Source organism: Apteryx mantelli, chromosome 1 (genome assembly GCF_036417845.1).
Source record: "Apteryx mantelli isolate bAptMan1 chromosome 1, bAptMan1.hap1, whole genome shotgun sequence".
In the NCBI taxonomy this organism is placed as follows: Eukaryota; Metazoa; Chordata; class Aves; order Apterygiformes; family Apterygidae; genus Apteryx; species Apteryx mantelli.
The window spans coordinates 157,201,147-157,219,948 of record NC_089978.1 but is presented as its reverse complement, the minus strand read 5'-3'; the positions used below and the strand labels follow the sequence as shown (position 1 = coordinate 157,219,948).

The 18,802-nt window shown below is 40.6% G+C and overlaps 1 protein-coding gene across 1 annotated transcript in view; it reads left to right on the top strand.

Annotated features, from left to right (window-relative positions):
• Window positions 1-18,802, top strand: part of DGKI (diacylglycerol kinase iota) — a 220,630-nt gene that overhangs the window by 175,119 nt on the left and 26,709 nt on the right. The window contains exon 29 of the mRNA XM_067289862.1: window positions 15,878-15,903. Coding sequence (XP_067145963.1) covers window positions 15,878-15,903 — 26 coding nt within the window. The remainder of the gene's footprint in view (window positions 1-15,877; window positions 15,904-18,802) is intronic.

Sequence of the window (18,802 nt, the reverse complement as noted above, 5' to 3'; positions counted from 1 at the left end):
ATGATGCCCTGGTGCTGTTTTTTGGTGGTCATTTCTCTTTCAAACAAGAGTTGGCAATGACCTTCCTTAGATGTTAAGAGCAGATTAGATCACAGCTTGTCATAGTATAGCTATGGGCTGCTTGGAGTGTCTCTGGCATCGCAATATGAATACGACCTCTTTAAGATGAAGTGGTGTTTTCTGAGAAGAGAGGAGGGTAGCTGAAAAGACAAAGCATGCAAATTGATGCCTTAAGTGACTTTAGTTGGTGAAAGCAGAGAAGAGAATATGTGATCTAAAAATAATTAGGACATTTGATATTGCTTCTGATCACAAGCTGTTGAGGTAAAGAGAAATTTGATTTTAATGGTTTTGAGGCAGGGGTCTTTCTGAGAGAAAATTCATTAACCTTCTGTTTTTAATTAGGAGAATTTCATGTTAATTAATTTTCAGGTGGCATCTGATTAATGATATTTCATGTTTTCCTCCATTCCCCTGCCCTTTCTGCCTGCTCTTTGACGTGTGACTAATGTGTGGAGTGGAAAGGACATGAGACCTAAAATCTTGATGCAGTAACCAGGAGCTGGGCCAGATCATAGCTTAATAGCAACGTCAAGTCAGTGTGAAAGGTGCATCCAAAGGACCAACAGGGAGACAATTACTCAGACTACTGATGCTGATCTTGAAAATAGCTAAGTATTCTGGCCTGACTCCACTGAAACATGTAATTAGACTCTTAACTTTGACCATGAAGGGGGTTCACCATCCTGTCGTGTCCTATGATCAGATGGTGCAGTGAGGTGGGGGTGACCATTGCCTCATAGCCTGCTGTAAGCATTCATTTTTGGCTGTGTATTTCTCTTCCTAGTTGTGTGTTTGTCAACCTGTTGTCTGATGAGAAAGAACAAAAGAAGCAGCATACCAGAATAAAAAGGTGACAAGTCTTTGGCAGAGGCTTGCTCTCCTTTTTTTAATCAGTCACTCATTTTCCAGTTGTTTGGGGCAGGAATAACCACCTTTCTAACATCTGCCCAGCTGTTAAGGTAATGTGTTTCCAGAGCTGCTAGATGCATTGTCTGAACTGAGTACATGGCTCGTGAAGGGTGGGTGAAGGCTGGCCAGAATGCCATCTGGCCCTGTTAGCAAGAAAAAGAAAAAATTCCTATTGGGGCTGAAGGTGGCTTCAGCCCTTTGCACTAAATGGATATTAACTAGCTAGTAATACCATCCAGCCACTGTTTTATGAGGCAATAGCGACCTAGTTCCTGAGAGGGTAGAAGAAAAGGCTGAATATCAAGTGTTTTATCTCAACCGCGGATCATTGCCAAGGAAATCAGTGTGATGGTACAGACCTTACAAGTTTGTTTGTTTGCTTTTTTCTTTTTTACTCTAAGAGAAATGTCTGTGTGGTACAAGGTGAGAAGAGCATCAGGGATGCAAGCCTGCATGTAGAAAGGAAAAGGAGTGCTTCTCTGGTGACAGAGTTAAGAAAATGTAAAGAGGTCACTTGCATTTGAAAATCCTAGGCCAGAGCTGCCTAGTGATAGGTGAACATTTAAAGGTTCAGAGTTTGGTGTCAGTGAAGACTTCAAAAATTCAGATGTTTCAACAACACCCTTGCATTGGAAAACTCAGCATCAGCTCCTAAATATCCTCAGAGTAGTCTGTCCTGGTGTGTTTTGATAGTACAATCTGAATTAGTCTGCTGTTTGATTTAGTTCAAGTTGTGTTTATAAACTTAAGCTGGTAAGAGTAAAGTGCATACATTTTAACCACCTATTTGTACACCTGTGCAAGTGGCTTTTCTATTGTTTAAAATGCCAGATGAGCCTACGTGACTTGTGATTGCTTTCAGACAAATCTTATTTGAGCAATGGCATAAATCACCATCTCACGTTCCCTGTATAGTCCTGTGTAGTCCTTATAATATAATTAGAGATATGGGTATAACAAAATGCAGCGTCTACTTCATTCTTCCTTTTCTTTCTCTTTTGTTGTCTTAGATGCTTTTACAAATAGCTTTCAAGACACCATTCTTTCTACCTTACTCGGGAACATAAGAAACGCTTGCCTATAGAATCTCTCCACTGCTTGCTAGGAAGGGGGCATTAAAAAGAGAGGGAGTGCTAGTGAAAGGAAAGATGAGTTCTCAAAGAGGAGGAAAAATGATGTGAAAGAGAGCAGGGAATGGTTCAGAGAAAGGTAAATATAAGTTAAATAAGGAAAGTACTTTGAAGCAAGCAAACATTTTTAAATAAAGAGAGTATAGCAAATGGATGAGCAATTGTTCTGAGGGAAAGCAGGTTCCCAGAGCGAGACTGAGGGGGAAAAAATTGATGCATCTCAGTGTGAGGTCTGGCCCTGCATTTTAAAAGCTCTCTCTATTGTCAGTGAGATGCAGTCGCAATATTTTAAATCTTATATAAATTCCAGGTGGAAGCTACAATTTATCCACCACTAGGAAAGCTTTTCTTCAATTATCGCTGTAAATCTTCCCGTATCCCCATCTCTGGAGACTTTCTTGACAAAGAAGGCACCTGTTAATTGTTCTACACTCTTGTGCCCAGACATGGTAAATAGTCTCTTCCATGTATTTTATGTTCTTAGTGTAAATATTAATTCTTTCCATATTCTTCAAGACTTTAGCTTCACCTTCTTCATTGCTTTTGGAGATTTTCAGTAGAAAAACTGAGTAATTACTGTTTTTCTTTGGGACTCTACCTTAAAGACATAGGCTTGCTGTTCTGGAAAAAAAAAAAAAAAAGTCTGCCCTTTCTCATTCCTTTAAAAACTTACAATGTAACAATAAAAATGTAAAAGAATTTTGGCATTCCTTGAATAATTTGTTTTGAAGCTTCATTTGTTGCCATCCAGAAAAATTTGTACAACCTGACAAACAATAGCAAGGCTCTTAAAAAAAGGTGGAATTTTGGCTGACAAAAAGAGTGGGTTTTTTTTTCTGTGTGATGCCTATGTTTTTAAAATCAAACCCTACCAGAAATAACTTGAATCTATTTTCTTTGTATACTCATTTTAGTAAAGAGATACTCAAAGAAAGGATAGTTATTCTGTGGTACATTCATTGAATATAAGAACAATCTGGAGACTGTAGCACTGTGAATAGAAATACCTTCCAGTGTAATTCATTCTCTTTCCAGATTTACAACAAAGAAAAATGTCACTCTGTGCCCTGTGCTGTTTTGCAGCCTGTGGGATTTCAAAAGTTTCTTTAAGGACAGCTGCTGCTGCTAATAACTGCTACTATCTGGAAGCTAATTTTAGTGTCCAGTTTTTACAACTTTTTTTTTAAAGATATATTCCTTTTGCTTTTGGTGCTGCTTGTGTAGCAACCCCAAGTCCAGTTGTATATATGGGATAAATATGGTCTGTTCAAATGATTTGTCATGAAGCTAGAAAAAAGACTTACACTTGGGGAAATTTGCATTCACAGGTTAGTCTTGAGCCTCTCCCAAACTGTCGTTTAATACATGTCCGCTTTCCCCCAATGTTTCTAGTTCTAGTGGTGTTCACTGCTGTCTTGGCCAGGAGAAGGAATTCCAGGACATGTTGGAATAATAAATACACTCTGTGTGATGAACTGCTGAAAAATGAACACAGTTTAGAGAGAAAAACAATGTTAAAATCACAGGGGATGGGGAAGAATGTTGGCACCAAAATATCTTTTCAAGACTGGCCCTAAGCAGACCATCACCCATTGTATTTTTTTTCTTTTTCATTAAATCCCTTCAGATTTCTAACTTGGAAATTTGATTCTGTTATCTAGCATGAAATGGAGCAAAATGACTACGGACTATTTGAGCATACATGAGATGCACTTTTGGTATATCCTGAATATATCCCGTACACACAAACCCAGCCACTGTGTCTGTGAGGATAAACATGAGAAGAGCTGGTCTGAACTCAGAATCCAGAGGGGCTCTGCATTACTTCAGCCATGTCATTACTGTCTCAGGGACCATTCTGAGCACAGAAAAATCCTGACATTTTGCCCTGATGGCAGAGACTACAGAAACAGAACTAGGGAAAATGCTACCATGTAAATTCCCTTTTATGTCAGGGACTGTGTTGTGACTATATAGTGATTACACCTGCCAGACCTGAGAGACATCTGCAAACAGTGAGAATAAGGTGATTCTGCAAATTGTTTAATATGAACTTCTAGCAGCTTCTGCTGTCTCTTTCAAGTGATTGGATCCGTGGAAAACCTTACTTAATCACCTGCTCCTCTGTTAATTAGTAGGGTTTTGATGTCACCACTGCTGAAGTCTGACCATACCTACAGAAAACTACTGTGTAGAAAATTCATGTTTTTGATTTATTAAAAATTCTGCAGCAGTCTTTAGAACTTGGCACATGCAGAACCTAAACCCATCATCCTGACAACCTGTTTCCAGTGATACTGAGCTTTAAGACAAAGTCCTGTGCTTTGCTCTTGTTAAATCTAGTTAGAAAAGGAAGAAATTAGAATTAGGTTTTGATTTGCATATGTACGGCCTAATTTGTGCATGTGAGTGCAATGCAAATAGTGTTTGTTTTCTTCCAGAATTAAGTCTTCAGCCCTTTGCTGTTGAGATGCTCAATTGCTAAGGAGTTTTAACAACAATAGGCACATCTGATGAGGTGGGTTTGTGTTTCTGCCCATTCAGTATGTGATGGAAATAGAGTACATCCTGTACTGCATCCTGTAGGATGTTTTCTTCTCATCAGTACTTATTACCAAATAATTTTATTATTCAAAATGTAGATCCCTGGAGTGGATAGGATGGGATTCTAGCTTCCTCTTTTCCCACCCACCTCTCCCAACCCTCAGAATGAAGACTCTTAATGATTTTTGTAGCATCTCAACACCTGATGAGCAGCTGAGGAAATTCACCCTGCTGACAAATTGCTTTGGCAGACAGTGACATGCAAAACACTCCTACACACCATGAGACTACAAACTGGCTTCTGTAGAGAGATCTTGCTTGTTGATTGGCATCCCACTCTTCAAAAGTGAAATGCAAGCAGTCCAACTCTTTGCTTCTCCTTGGGGTGATTTCAAGCAACAGAGTATATGTGCTTGACAAAGGGACCTACATACTGTGGTGTAGAAAGTTTGCTGCTGTTTAGCTTGAAAATGCCTTTTGAATTTTTCTGGTTATATAAGGGGAAGAAAATGAGTTTTCAAAGTGGAGTATAAATTTTTTGCTGGAATGTGTTTAAAGGATGAAATTGGTGTTAACAGAGTACAGATAGTTGGGTACATCTGTTTTCTTTAAGTTGTTTACCATGATAGGTATAAATCTTCCTCCCTCTTTGACTGGCTGATTGCCAAGGCCAAAATAGAAGAGTTCTTTCTTTTTTCTCCTTTCTTGTTACAACTCATTCTTTTTTCCTTCTTTTCTTCTTTTTTTCCATCCCTGCTTGCTTACTTCAGCCTCTGGAGTGAGGAGTAGAATCTGTGCTGAGAAATAAATCAGCTCCATAGCCAAGAAGGTTGGGGAACATATCAAGATGGTCAGTTCTTGGACAATTGTTTTCTGTTTGGGTAAAAGAAAATGACATTTGATAATTTGATCTTTAGTGGCTACTGCTTCCCTGCAAGCCTCAGGCATGTGATAACTGCACGAGGCAAGAGAAGGACAATGGAAACAGTGGGGCTGGCAATGCCACTGTGGATTGTGAACATCCCTCTCTTTGGCTTTACAGTGTGGAGGCCACAGACCTAGGGCTCCCAGTGATTTTAAAGGCACTGGAAGAGAAGCTACTGGGGTTTGCTATGGTGATATAGGATGACTGACAAAAAGAGAGTGTGCATTCTTCTGGGCTTGTGTGTATTGGTTTAAGTGCCATTATAGTTATAGGGTGAATATTCTCCAGCACTCTAGGCTTTCAATCCACTAAAGGCTGGAAAAGAAATGAACCTTGCAGTTTTAGGTAATATGTATGTTTCTGTTTGTGTGTATTTGTTATCTATATGTAAGAGTTGGAGCAAGACAAAAAGAAAAAAAAAATCCAGCTCCTGATTTTCCAAGCATTGGACAGGATTAGGCAAGCCTGTGTCCATGTGTTCTGTCCCTGCCATAAGGAGCTGCCATCTGCGTGGAGGAGAGACCAGTTCTTAATGTGCTCTCATTCAGTACTACACTGCCTTATCAAAGCCAAACTGATAAGCTTTTAGAGCTTAAGGACATGTGTATGAACATAGCATCTCACTCTCATACATATGTAATGCACATATTAAAATACATAGTGCGTCCAACTTTTCACATTAGGACATTTCATATTATGCATTCAGGCCATATTTATTCATATCCCATTCATATTTTTACATTCTGGTTGAACAGAGAGATTTTATTCTCTTGCAAAGAGAATAGAAATAACTGCTCTAAACTATCACATAAGTACTGCTTTGTTTGAGTTAACTGTGGTACATTCCAAAAAGTCAAACCTGTGCTAACTTTCTCCAGTTCCCTTCTATTGTTTAGATATCTGCATGCTCTGATTTCTGCTTTGGCTGGAAACTGGAAAGGCAAGTGTTAAAATACCATTCAAGAAAAGCTAAAGGCAGAGAGCATAGTCATGTGAAAATAGGTCATCTGAGCTTTGCAGTTTAGTATTTTAGAGCCACGAGGTTCAGAGTGTTTGGATGAGGTTGGGAGCAATATTTTGACATGAATGTTCGCTTGACCCTTTGAACTAGAAGGGAAGTTTTCTACTGGAAAATGTTGCTTTGTTGAAACAGAAACTGCTTGTAAGTGGGCTGAATTTAGCGTGCTCATGTCAGGTAGAGGTTCTCTGTTTCATCTGGCAATTCCTTTGTGGGCAAAGAATGCTGTCCCTGGCACTGCCAAGCAGCAGGCAATCTGGGCACTCGCCTGCCATGAGGGAGATGGGTGGCTTTTTGGGAGCTGCCCTAGGTCTTCCACATCCTGCGTGTATGTCCTAGTCCCCTGACTGCAGGGGGAAATCTGAAATCTTAGGAACGTTCAAAGGTGGAGGGAGAAAAGTTTTCTCTTATCTCCTTGCCTATTGCTCCTCTGTGCTGGGAAAGGAGCAGTAAAACCCATGAGTTTGCATCAGTAGCTGAGACTGAGCGAGCCTTTAGCAGTTCTGGCAGAGAGGTAGGTGTGTGGGAGGGAAATACCTGAGGAGTGGGACATAGCACATAGTTTTGCTGAGATTCCTGGCAGTGCTGATGACCATGGGCAGTCAGGGACAGATGGACTTGGCGAAATTGTGCCAAGGGCTGAAATCAGAGAGCCAGAGGTGGCTTCGAGCCAGTTTAACCCTGACTCCTGCATTCTTGTTTCTGTGCCAGGCCTCTAAAAGTGCAGCACAAAACCATATCTGAAACTCCCATTTCAAGTTTTATTCTCCACTAATTACTCCATAGCAGGAGTGTGCAGGACTCAGTAATTCTGCTTTGCCTAGGATTATAGAAGGACCTGTATTTCTTGGTCTATTTGAGTGTGTTATACAAATTAACTAAAGTGTTTGCATTTTTTTTTTTTTGAATGACAGACAACTTAAGCAACTGAAGGTTACTTGGTGGCACTTCTGAAAATCAGGCCAGTCATGTATGAACATAATTGAAAGAATCTGTTTCTGAGGTATTCCTGTGTTTTAGCTTCTCTTCCCCCAAAACCACTAAGGGCAATTTAACAGGAGTTGCCGGCTTGCTTTGTGGTAACAAACACAGCATTTAGGGTAGCTTCTAGATTGTTCAGAAACCCAGACCGGCCTGGGTTTATTTGGAAGTTGCCTTAGGATACCAAGTGGATGCACTTCACCTCCATCTAGCCTGAGGGCCAAGCTGGTGATTATATGACTTCTGAATCAGAGCATGCCCGATGGGCCAGCAGTGTGCCTGTTATGGCTTTGCAGTTACCAGAATAATTTATTTCTCCAGGTTACATAAAAAGTTACAGTCATAGCAAAATGACCCCTGGAATAATCTTTTCCAGGAAGAGGTACACAGATCATTTGTCAAGAAAAGGAGTCAGATGAATTTGCTACCAGATCATGCCTAACATTTTCATTTTTCGTATAGAAGGTTAAGGCAGTGCATATACCTGGGCCTTTTAGTTCTTGTTCCATGTCTTTTTATGTAGTTTTTAATAAAGAGCCATTTGAAACGGCACGACTGTCTGTCGTTTCACCTGAATATTGCATGGTGTGGCTATATCTCACTTCATATTCTTTTAGGGTTACAGTCGCATCAGTTACTGCCTCTCCCTTACCTTTTGCCTCCCAAATTTGTCAGGCACTCAACAAGTGGGTCAGTGAGTACCGTAAAGATTTAATTCAAATCTTGAAAGGGAAGAATGTCTTTTCAAAGAGACTTGGATCAGGCCCTCTTCAAACCTAATGTCTTACATTCCTCTGAGGTACTTTGGTGTAGTGTGGTGATAAGAGAAAGAGGGGTCAAGTATTAAGCTGGAATTACTCTAGTGACCCTGCTGCTCATTTTTAAATGCCTTCTTTTCCAAAAAACCCAACAAGCCAGCTTTCTTTGTCCTTTATTTTTTCCAAGATTAACATGTTAGAACATTTCTGTCTCTTTTTACCTTTTTGTTTTTTTGTTTTTAAATGAATGTTAAACATACTTATTTTTACATCTGGTTTTGCCCTGAAAATCTTTTATTCCCCTGTTAAGCAGCAATTCCCAGGAAACTCCTCTGGGTGTCACTACAACTTCAAGTATAACTGTGTTACAGTGTACCAAGCCTTCATTCAGAGTCTTTTACAGTGGGTGGAGAAATAGCGCAAATGGTAAGAACTAAAAAATTAGCAGTGGGAAAAGATACGGAACAATATAAGGGGCATCGATATGTCTGAGACACAGCAAGAAATACACTGGAGCTGCCCTTGTTTGCGTAAAAAGCAACAGGATAGATTCGTACATGTTGTGCTGCTTGCAAGCGGTGTGTGGCAATGGCTTATGTGCAGATAGAGACTAGGCAACAGGGAGGGGGCTAGAGAGATGCCAGAAAAGGTTCCTGTCTTTGCCTTTTGCAGACAGCAAAATTAGGCTCTCCGAACTGTTGGTACAGACGAATAGGACATCTCTGAATGGATTCCTGCAAAATAATAGATGCTTTGGATGGATCTTTTTAGATTCAGGGAACATTGCTGGTCAGCATTTTCCCATGTGTGTTACTCTTCAGATAGTATTACCATCGTCTTTGAGAAATATATGGGAGGAAAGAATTACAAGAAAGCTGAGATAGTTACAGCAGAAAGTCTTGTAGAGGGACTCATAGAAACACAGAATAGTTTGGGTTGGGAAGGAACTCTAAGCTCATCTAATGAAACTCCTGCTCGAAACAGGTCCAGTTAAATCATATTTTTCATAGCCTTATTCAGTTAAGTTATGGATATCTCCAAGGATGGAGATTCCACAATCTGTCTGCACAACCTGTTCCAGTGTTTGATCATCCACGTGGTGAAAAAGTTTTTCCTAATAATCAACCTGAATTTACGATGTTCCAACTTGGGACTGTTGCTTCTCATCCTCTTCTTCCTCCTCCTCCTCTTTACTTCAAGAAGACTCTGGCTCTGTCTTCTTTATATCCTCCCATTAGGTAGTTTTAGACACCAATAAGATCTCCCTTGAGCCTTCTTATGGAATAAACCCTGTTCCCTAAACCTCTTCTCATATGTCATGGGCCCTAACCATCTCTGTGGCCCTTCTCAGAACTTGCTTCAGTTTGCCAATGTCTTTCTTTTCCTGGGAAGGCTGAAGTTGGACACACAACTTCAGATGCAGTCTCACAAGTAGTGAATAGAGGGGAAAAATCACTTCCATCTATCTTACAGCTATGCTCTTGCTAATACAGCCCAGTATGCAGTTCGCCCTCACTGCCGCAAGGGCACACTGCTGGCTGGCATTTAACTTGTAGTCTGCTAACACCCCACAACTTTTATTGCAAAGCTGCTTTTCAGCTGGTAGGTCCCCCGCCTGTCCTGCTGCGTGGGGTTATTCCTCCTCAGGTGCAAGACTTTGCAATTGCCTTTGTTGAACTTCATAAGTTTCCTGCTAGCCCATTTCTCCAGCCTGTCAAGGTCACTCTGAATTGGACATGTCTGGGTTCAGAGTGTAAGCATAGGCAAGCTCTCAGTAATTCTTAGGCTTTTATCTTCCATCAAGTGCCATGGTAGGAAATGGCGATACACAGGCTGAGCATTATTTTTAGCTCTCTTTGGGCTCCTCCTGGTAGAGGATGCTGAGGGAGCAGGAAAGCAAGCCGTTCTGCCTTTCTGCCAGTAAGGCAGGAGGCACTATCTGCATCTGGGGTTGCAGGGGACTCACCAGGCCCAGAGGGGCTGGTGCAGAGTGCTGAATGAGGGGGTATCCTCACCTGTATTTTAAAGATACTTAATGTGCTAAAACTTTTATTTGATTACAGTCAGAGAATATGTGAATAAATCCCAATGGAGTTGCCACTTACAGGTACGAAGAGATGTACACATAAAATGAGAAGGAATGAATTTAACCTAAAAACTCTTCCCCTCCCCTGGTCACAGGTAGCTATTGTCAGAGTGAGTTAGAAAGTCTACAGAATTACATTGCTGAAGCAGAGAAAAGAGGAAATGGTCATAAAACCCAGCAGAATTGCTGCACACAGATTGTTATTCGGCCATTAAATTGTAAATGGCTGGTTTTAAATAGGCCTGGTGCAGATGGTTTCAGCTACAGGTTTATTGATTAAAATAGCTGCTTTACATCAGCTCCATGTTTGTTTCTCCAGAGGCTTTTGTCTTTATGAATAATGTACCCATTTGCTGAAATTTTGTTAGAATTCATCTGCTGGAGGCTGGCTGCGTTTCTCTAGCTTCTTAAGCCCCAGTTGACTGGGTTCTAAATTGTGACAGTCCTTTCCCTCCTTACAAATGAATATTCCCTCTTCCACCCCTCCAGTGCTGAATAAATCTTGTGCTTGCACATTGGAGAGTGCCCTTGGAAACAGCTGCAAGTGTTTGGCTGTTTGGGGAAGGCTTGTATGATACTGAAGGGTGTCTTGGCTATGTTGAGGATTAGATTTTTTCCAGAGATTGATCCAAAGCCTGTAAGAGTGAGTGGAAAAATTCCAATTAGCTTTGGATCATACCGTTAACTCTGATGTACTGTTTTAGGTGGGCATGTCTCATGCCTTCAGTTTCATAAGTCTTCCAGTTTCCTGGAAGCATCTAATGAGCAGATGATTAGGAGATTTTTGCATTATTCTTCAAGCCGTTTTATGCATTGCTAAATATTTGTACCTCGTTTGCTGGGAGATCTTTGTGCATCCTGTGTATGCGCAAAAAGTACTGCTTTGCTTGCAGAAGAAATTGTTGAGCAAGCAATGTGCAGCTTCCCCTTGTAGACTGAGGCTTGCAAGTGCTGTTATCCCTTTTGCAGAGAACATATCACTCTGCAATAGAAGGAGAATGCTCCTGCAGGACCTCTAGCAAAAAGGGGGATGCAAGCAGTGTGGAGAGAAAACAAAGGGGATAACATGCTTTCCCCTTCTCCCTTTTGATCCTCTTCCCTATCCTGGTAATAGTATTTGTCTTCTCCTTAACTAGTTGCTACAGTAATAGCTCTTCATGAAGTGTGTGTCAAATCAGAGCAGGGAAAAAGTCAGATTAACACCTTTTGGCATGGCATCTTTCACAAGGCAGTGGCCCTTTCATTACAATGTGAATCTCTCATTACTTCTGCCCTGTAAAGGTGCAACTTCCTTGTATCTTACTTATCCTCTTAAAGGTTTTGGTATGTGATGGCTCGTTTAAATTCCCGTAACATGCATTATGTGATATTTGGGCAGTTTCACTTAACTTATGGGCATCAGCAAAGTTTCTCATGCGGTTGGGTAGTGACTCAGATTCTCCTAGTATTCACTAGCTTTTATCTGGTTTTGGGTAGCCGGTAGCAGAAGCCTAGGGCCAACTTTCACAGTGCTGGTGCTGCAGAGAAGAGTTGGGAAATAGCAGAAAATCTGAAGCCTCTTGGCTGGGTCAGTCTTATTTCTGTCTTCAAGTGCTGGCTATCCTGTCTTCTGCCTAGCCTATACTACTGCTCTGGGTGGCACCTCCATACAATGGAGCAGGAGTTCAACAAAGGCTGAGTTGGAATAGGGCTTCCTTTTCACACTTATGCATGGGAAAGAGCATTGTTGGTAGAAGAGCTAATTTAAGCTTATGATTCTGAAAACATAGGCAGTCATGGACTTTGTCTGGCCTGTTTTCTGTTTGCCTTCTTTTTCTGGAAGGGGTGGGAGAAGGTGGGGGGGGGAGGGGACGGGGATGAGCCTTTCTTTCTACAAGTTAATTTTTCACCAAGATAAGAGCACAAATAAGTAACAGCTGAAATGAGAAATAACCGATTCAGTTCTGAAATGGCCAAGAATAGGATATTGCGGTGCCTGAACCTTTTTGTTTTCTTCTTTTTTTTTTTTATTTTACAAATGAAAACCTCTTCATGAGATCATTTTGCCACAGATCTTGGAAGCATATTAGTTCTTCTGAAGTATCTCTGACTACCACTTTTTACTTTTTTTAAATACATAGAGGTTGTGAGAATGATGATAACTTGCTTCTTTATGACAGTAAAACACAGAGCTAGTCTCATGCTCAGAGTGCAGCTGACAAGAGCTAGCTAGATGTTTACTCAGTGGATGTTAACAGCTGAGAATCCACCCTGCTTGGGACACCCCTTTGGTGACCAGTGCTGCCATAGTATTTCCTTCACACTCCTTACAGAACAGCGAGAGAGATGTGTGACCAGAAATACGAACATCCACCTGATTTTTTTCCTGTCAGAAAAGCCCCCTGGGGCTGTGGAATGAGTATACATAGTTTAGAGCAGATCATTAGACTTTATTTTTCCTCCCCTGGAACCTGTCATAAGCATAGGGTAGACCAGAGAAGGCATAAAATGTCCAACACTATTAGTGTAGACTTTAAAAGGGCTCAGCAGCTTCACTTCCTTATTTTATAGTTACTAGCAAGACTCCCATTGGTGTAGTTAGGCCAGTGTTGAATGGTTTGGAAAATCCTTTCCCCTGATAAAATGTATGGCCTGAAATCATAGGAGAAGGCAGAAAGTCTTCTTCACTCTTTGGCAAAATACTCTTTTGGTAAGTAGTGGAATAAAGGAGGCCAAGTTTATTGTGGTTGATCCTTTGGTATCTCAAATGATGGAAGCTCTCACTGAGGCTTTCCTGTGCCTGAGATATTCAAAACCCCTCTTTGTGGCTTCTCAGCTGTCTTGGAAAGTTTGAGTTTATGCTATTGCTTTTCCTTGTGAAAGCAGTAATTGGGTCTCCCCCGCTTTGCTAACGATGGGTGAAATCAGCCAACAGGCTCAAACTTTATTAGGGTGAGGCAGACAGATGCATACATACACACCAAGGTGCTGTGATTATATAAACCTTATTTCTTCAGGAAACTAGGCTACAGAATTCCAAAAGATGCTCGATGAAGCCTTTCAAATGAAAACGCTGCTAGGAGGAACAGTAATACCTATTAGATTTGTTACTGTTCATTCATTAACTTCAAAGCATGCAACAAAGCTACATATATGGCATTAATATTTCAAAAATGTGATTTTGAAATATGTGCATATTAAAATGTGCACAAATATATTCTTTACCCCTCACTTTAATGTTCTATTTGAGAAGGTAGTGGTATTGTAATAGTATCTCTTGTTGTTGATGTTTTAAGGGGCTAATGACCTCTATGTTACTGGACATAATGAAGAGCCAAGTTATAGGATAATCTGTACTGTTTTATATTATTGTTCCAAATAAAGACCTGAAAGGTGATGAAACTGTGTGATTAAGAAAGAAACCAAAGGAGTAAATGCTACTGATGGTGTAGAATACTGCATTAGCAATGGGTAGATGGTCAGGATATGTGAGTTAAGGAATCTGGCATGAGTTCAGGTGTAAAATTATTTTTAAGAACCTGAAAAATTACACCACTTGATATATCCCATCCTGCATTGTTTAACCTTGTAAGAAATGTTATGTGTTGAGTTTTGACCTTTAGAAGAGCTTCTGCTGGGGATATGTGGGAGGAAGGCCTGTAACTGGCCAAAGCAGTGGGACCAACCCCTTGTGATGTTTGCTAATCCTCTGGATTAACTGTGTTCCTGTCGTATTTTGATGGACATGGCTGAAGTGGAAGGACATAGCTGGCCTGTCTGGCAGCAGAGTGGGGTAAAAGCCTAGGATGTTCAGCCACAATCAGAGGATTTAATGGGAGTAGAGGATTAATTAATTCTGACCCATACAGATACATTGGCTTCTAGCACAGTCAGAATCTTAATCAGGCAATCACATTTTTCCTTTCACTGTGACCATTGCTCCAGCAGTGCTGTAACTCTTTCCTCTCTTTCTTTGCAAATCTCTCTCTTTTAAAAATAAAAATTTGCATACCTCATTAGGGAAGTTTCCTTCCTTTCTTTCCATCTTTCCTGTTTGTGTCTACATATTTGCATATCTGCTTCTGATGCCCTATAATCCCTAAACCTTCATCTTCAGACCCCTGTTATGGAATGAGATCATGACTGCTTCCTCTGTTCCTTTATTCCTCTAAATCCAGGGTTTTTAACCCTTTGCCACCCCCATCTTCTCTGCTGACTCCATCAAATGTACATACACTCCCCTTTGTTCCTTGTGTGCTTTCTATTCCCTTCCCTGTTCTCTGGCTGCTTTTCTGATGCCAGCTTTGAACACTTTGCTGGCAACATTAACATTTTTAAATCTTTGCTAATCTGTTACTTTTGTACTTTAGTATAAAATTAAATATACCTTGGAAGGAAAGCAGGAGTTATACCACTCATTGCAGGAGCAAACTCTTTGTTACCTTAGGGGGAAGGCTGTATATGCAGTTGAAAGTCATCGTGGGGAAGTGCTGAGGCAATGGTCCTATCCACTGTGTGGTGTCAGTCTGAATTGGAATAACCAAGCACATCCCAAATTTGGGCCCCAGTTATGCTGAGCCAAGCTGCTGCAGCAAAAAGAAAAATGATGGGCCAATACTTTACATTTCTTTATGTTCCTCTGTTGTGGGTGCTGAGCAAAATGATGAGGAGTATAATCTATAGTTATGGGAGCTGTGAGACAGATCCGCTGAATTCAGTGGCACCCTTCTGTTCATTAGCAGGGGCCCTGACAGGTCCCTCATGTTTTATAACCCCTCACTCTCTTGGAGTATTATCAGAGATTTAAGCCACTGTGTGTGTGTATCATACCATGATAGTGTATCCTGTCATTCTTGTGCTGCTGCTGTTGTTTTCTTCTGTAGTTTTGTCTGTCTGGACCTTTTGTTTGTTTTTGTCTGTTTATGTTGATTTTGTGAAAATGGCACCAACTTCTAATAATTAGGGCTAGTGTTTTATGCTATCCACCACACTGACTCATGGTAAGAAAAATAGTCTCCCTAATGACTGTGAGTTCCTCTGAAGCTTTTATTTCCTTCATCAACTCTAGCGGTGAGGTTTCCTCCTAGTGCACACTTCCGTCCCTGCAATGATGTCTGGAGGATCAGCACTTTCTCACCAGTTACCATTAGCCCTCAGCTATTTTCAGCAGTAACAGTAGTAAATAAGGTCTTTGCCAAGTACCTAGAGAAATTCTTGGCATGAGTGCTTAATAGTGTGACCACAGCCAGTTGCTTTTTGGATGTGATTCCATACAGCTGCTCTGGTCTGCAGGACCAACTGTTAGTGCAGGTCTCTGCCCTTTTCTCCTTTTTTCTTCTTAGCTGCCTCCTAGTCCTCCCTTCTAAGTAAGCCCAAGACTAAAACCTATCAATTCTTCCATATCCTATTCCCCACAGTGACAATGAACATTATTTGTGGCCTTTTCATACAAGAGATTGACTAGACTTTGTTGTTTTATTCCAGGTCACCGGTCTCTTCAGAAGATCAAGGTAAGTTCTGTTTTATAGATATTACTGGCAGATTAAAAACAAGACAAAAGACTAGCTAGGAAGCTGAGTTTGAATACACCTGTGGTGGAGAAGATTGACTTTAAAAAAATGAAACTTTGATGTTGCTCAAATATTGTTTGTCCCCAGACATCAAGTGTTTGTTCATTTTGTTGGAGCTGGCAGAAGTTAAGTCTGTGTTGAGATGCTTGTAAAATGAATCTTGCTCAAGCAAGCTGAACCATTGCAAGTGTTTGCAATTTATTTAGGCAACGCATAGCACCTCACCTGTCGAAGGACGTGTGCAGGCTTAAAGGACAATATATGGTTTTAGTGAAGATGAGTTAATCTCTTATGACTCATATGGGACATCATCTTTGTAGTAGAGTCAATTATGCTTTAAAGACTTGAACACAGGTTACCTTGGGCTACCAAAAATATCAGTTTGTATGGTCTGGAATTTAGCACAACTAGTAACTTCTGCATATAAGATTCTCATGGCTTGAGTAGCTAGAGAATTGCAGGTTAAGTCTGAAGCAGACTGAAGGATCTGATCTTTCCCTATGGACTACAGGAGGAGTCTACAGTGACTAGCTGGTTAACATCCTGGCCAGCTTAGTTGCTTAGTGCTGGGTGCTATGATCCTTTTTAACATTAAAAATATGGTTGCGTTGGTACTGAAATCCAGAGACATATGCAAATCCGGAGAGAATTGCACTGGCAGAGTTGCATAAGAAATGGAAAAAAAGGGAGACTAAAACTTATATTGGAAGGTTCATGATGTAGCTCTGTAACTTGAATATTATTTTGGGCAACAAAAGAAAGAAATATCCATTTTCCTCTGCCATCCAATCTGTAAGCAGTTACACAATCAGCAAAATTTCCAGACAATGCAATAAATATTCAAGAAAGGTCCAGATTTAGAACAGTAAGGAATATTGCAAATGAAGATGTAAAGGGGATCTGAGCCTGGAAGTGTATGGAGAACTACATAAGTGAGCAATGAAAAATAATAACTGAGGTTTGGTGGGATGGAAAATTTCAGCAACAAGAGATGTTGCAGAGTATGACTGAAGTATGTAGGTTTGATTGGAGCATGGGGTGAGTAGTTAGGTATCAATCTACATTGTCCTTGGCTCTAGCAAAAATTTTTTTAGCCCAGAAAAGTGTCTGTCAAACGTACTGTCATTAATACATTCTCTTCCATCTCCTTGACATGTCATTTCTTAGTAAAGAAAGTTATAAAAATGGACATACTGGTCAGACCAAAAATCTCTCTAGTCCATCTGGTCCATTCGTACTGTCTAGTAGTAACTGGATCCCCTGACAAATAAGAACAAGAGAATGGGGCAAGCCTTCAGTTTGACTTTCCTAGTACACACCATCTGCTTCCAGTGATTTGCAGCTCATGGACTTTGTGAACCAAAGGTGGTGTTCTTGTTTAATAGTTCTGCTTTTTACTATGACTGCAGTTGGCTAATATAAAGTAGAGAGACTTATGAGATGTTAACACTGTTCCTCATTTCCCAAACCCTCAGTATAAATGTGAAAGTATTATGTTTTAATATACTATTTTAAGACCTGGACTCAAGCTGCTTCTCAGTGCATAAGCTCATTAGTGATAGACTGGTCTCGCTTTCTTGTTTGCCTTGCGTTTATTCTGTTGCTCCATTTTTATCTATTAACAGAGCAACAGACAGTGTAAAGTGTATTTCTTTGTGGATCTTTTAAACTTTAGTATTTCCTGCTGTCGTAATGCATTCCTTCTCTCCACTATTTTTATACGGTTTTATTCTTTCACAAAGTCTTCCTGTTTGCCATCTACCATCTGTTGCTGGGATCCGACTTTTCAGGTTTGATAAACATCTCTGGATAGCTTCACCCTTTCCTCTCTTCCCTTTCTCCCATAAGAAACCTCCTCTCAAATGCAGGGTTAAAGGCCCATGCCCCCTTGACAAGTTAGTGACTCAGCAGTGCTAGTTGTTACAAGGTTTGTGTTTCAGGACCATGCAATATCTAGTTAGATTTGTCATCCATTGAATAAATGTAAATATTTAGGAGTTTCTCTCAAACACAAAAAGCTTCCCATATCCCAGTGACTTTTTAGAAAGAGAAGCCCAGTACCTTGGATTTCCTCTCTCCTCTTATGGCACTTGCAGGCCATGGTAAATGAGCACACTACTGAAAGGAAAGCATGACAGAAGTGTTATAACACAAGATGTGTTTTGAGCCTAGGTGCTTTTCAGCCCGCTTTATGCATAAGTGTGGAAGCATCCTGAATTAGTCTTAGGTCTGAAGTTTCTTCTCTAAACACATGATGGGAGAGCTGAAACCTTCTCTCTGAATTGCCATAATTTTTATGTAGACCTTGCTTTGGGGTGTATGATGGGGCAAGACCCTCTGAGGGTAGAATAACCTACCCTCACAGGCATCACACTCTGACCTTGTTTCAGCTGCTCTTCCCTATAATGTGGCACCCTTATAGTGCTGATTTTCTGACACTGTGATGTTTTGGGCATTACAGAGATAGGACTCTCTCTCTGTGTGCCCCTAGTCCTTTTTTTTTTTTCCTCCTTCCTCTTTAATCTTCAGATCTCTTTTCTTCCCCCTACTGTTTCTCTTTGCTCCTCTTCTTGCCCATCATCCTTGTCTCCCTTTTCAAATGTCTTTTTCCCCTTGACCATGACCTTTTGGTTACAAAAAAGTAAGAACAGTCTATCACTATTGAGCTTATACACTGAGAAGCATAGGTTCTTGTATTGTGCTCCTCACTTTGGTTTCTGAATGTCCTGCTTCCCCTCTGTGTGCAATGCATCCTTCTGGCATTAGCTGCAAGCAGTAGCTGCAGCATCTGTAGCGCAGTAACAGAATTGCTACCAGAATCTAGCATCTAATGCGATTG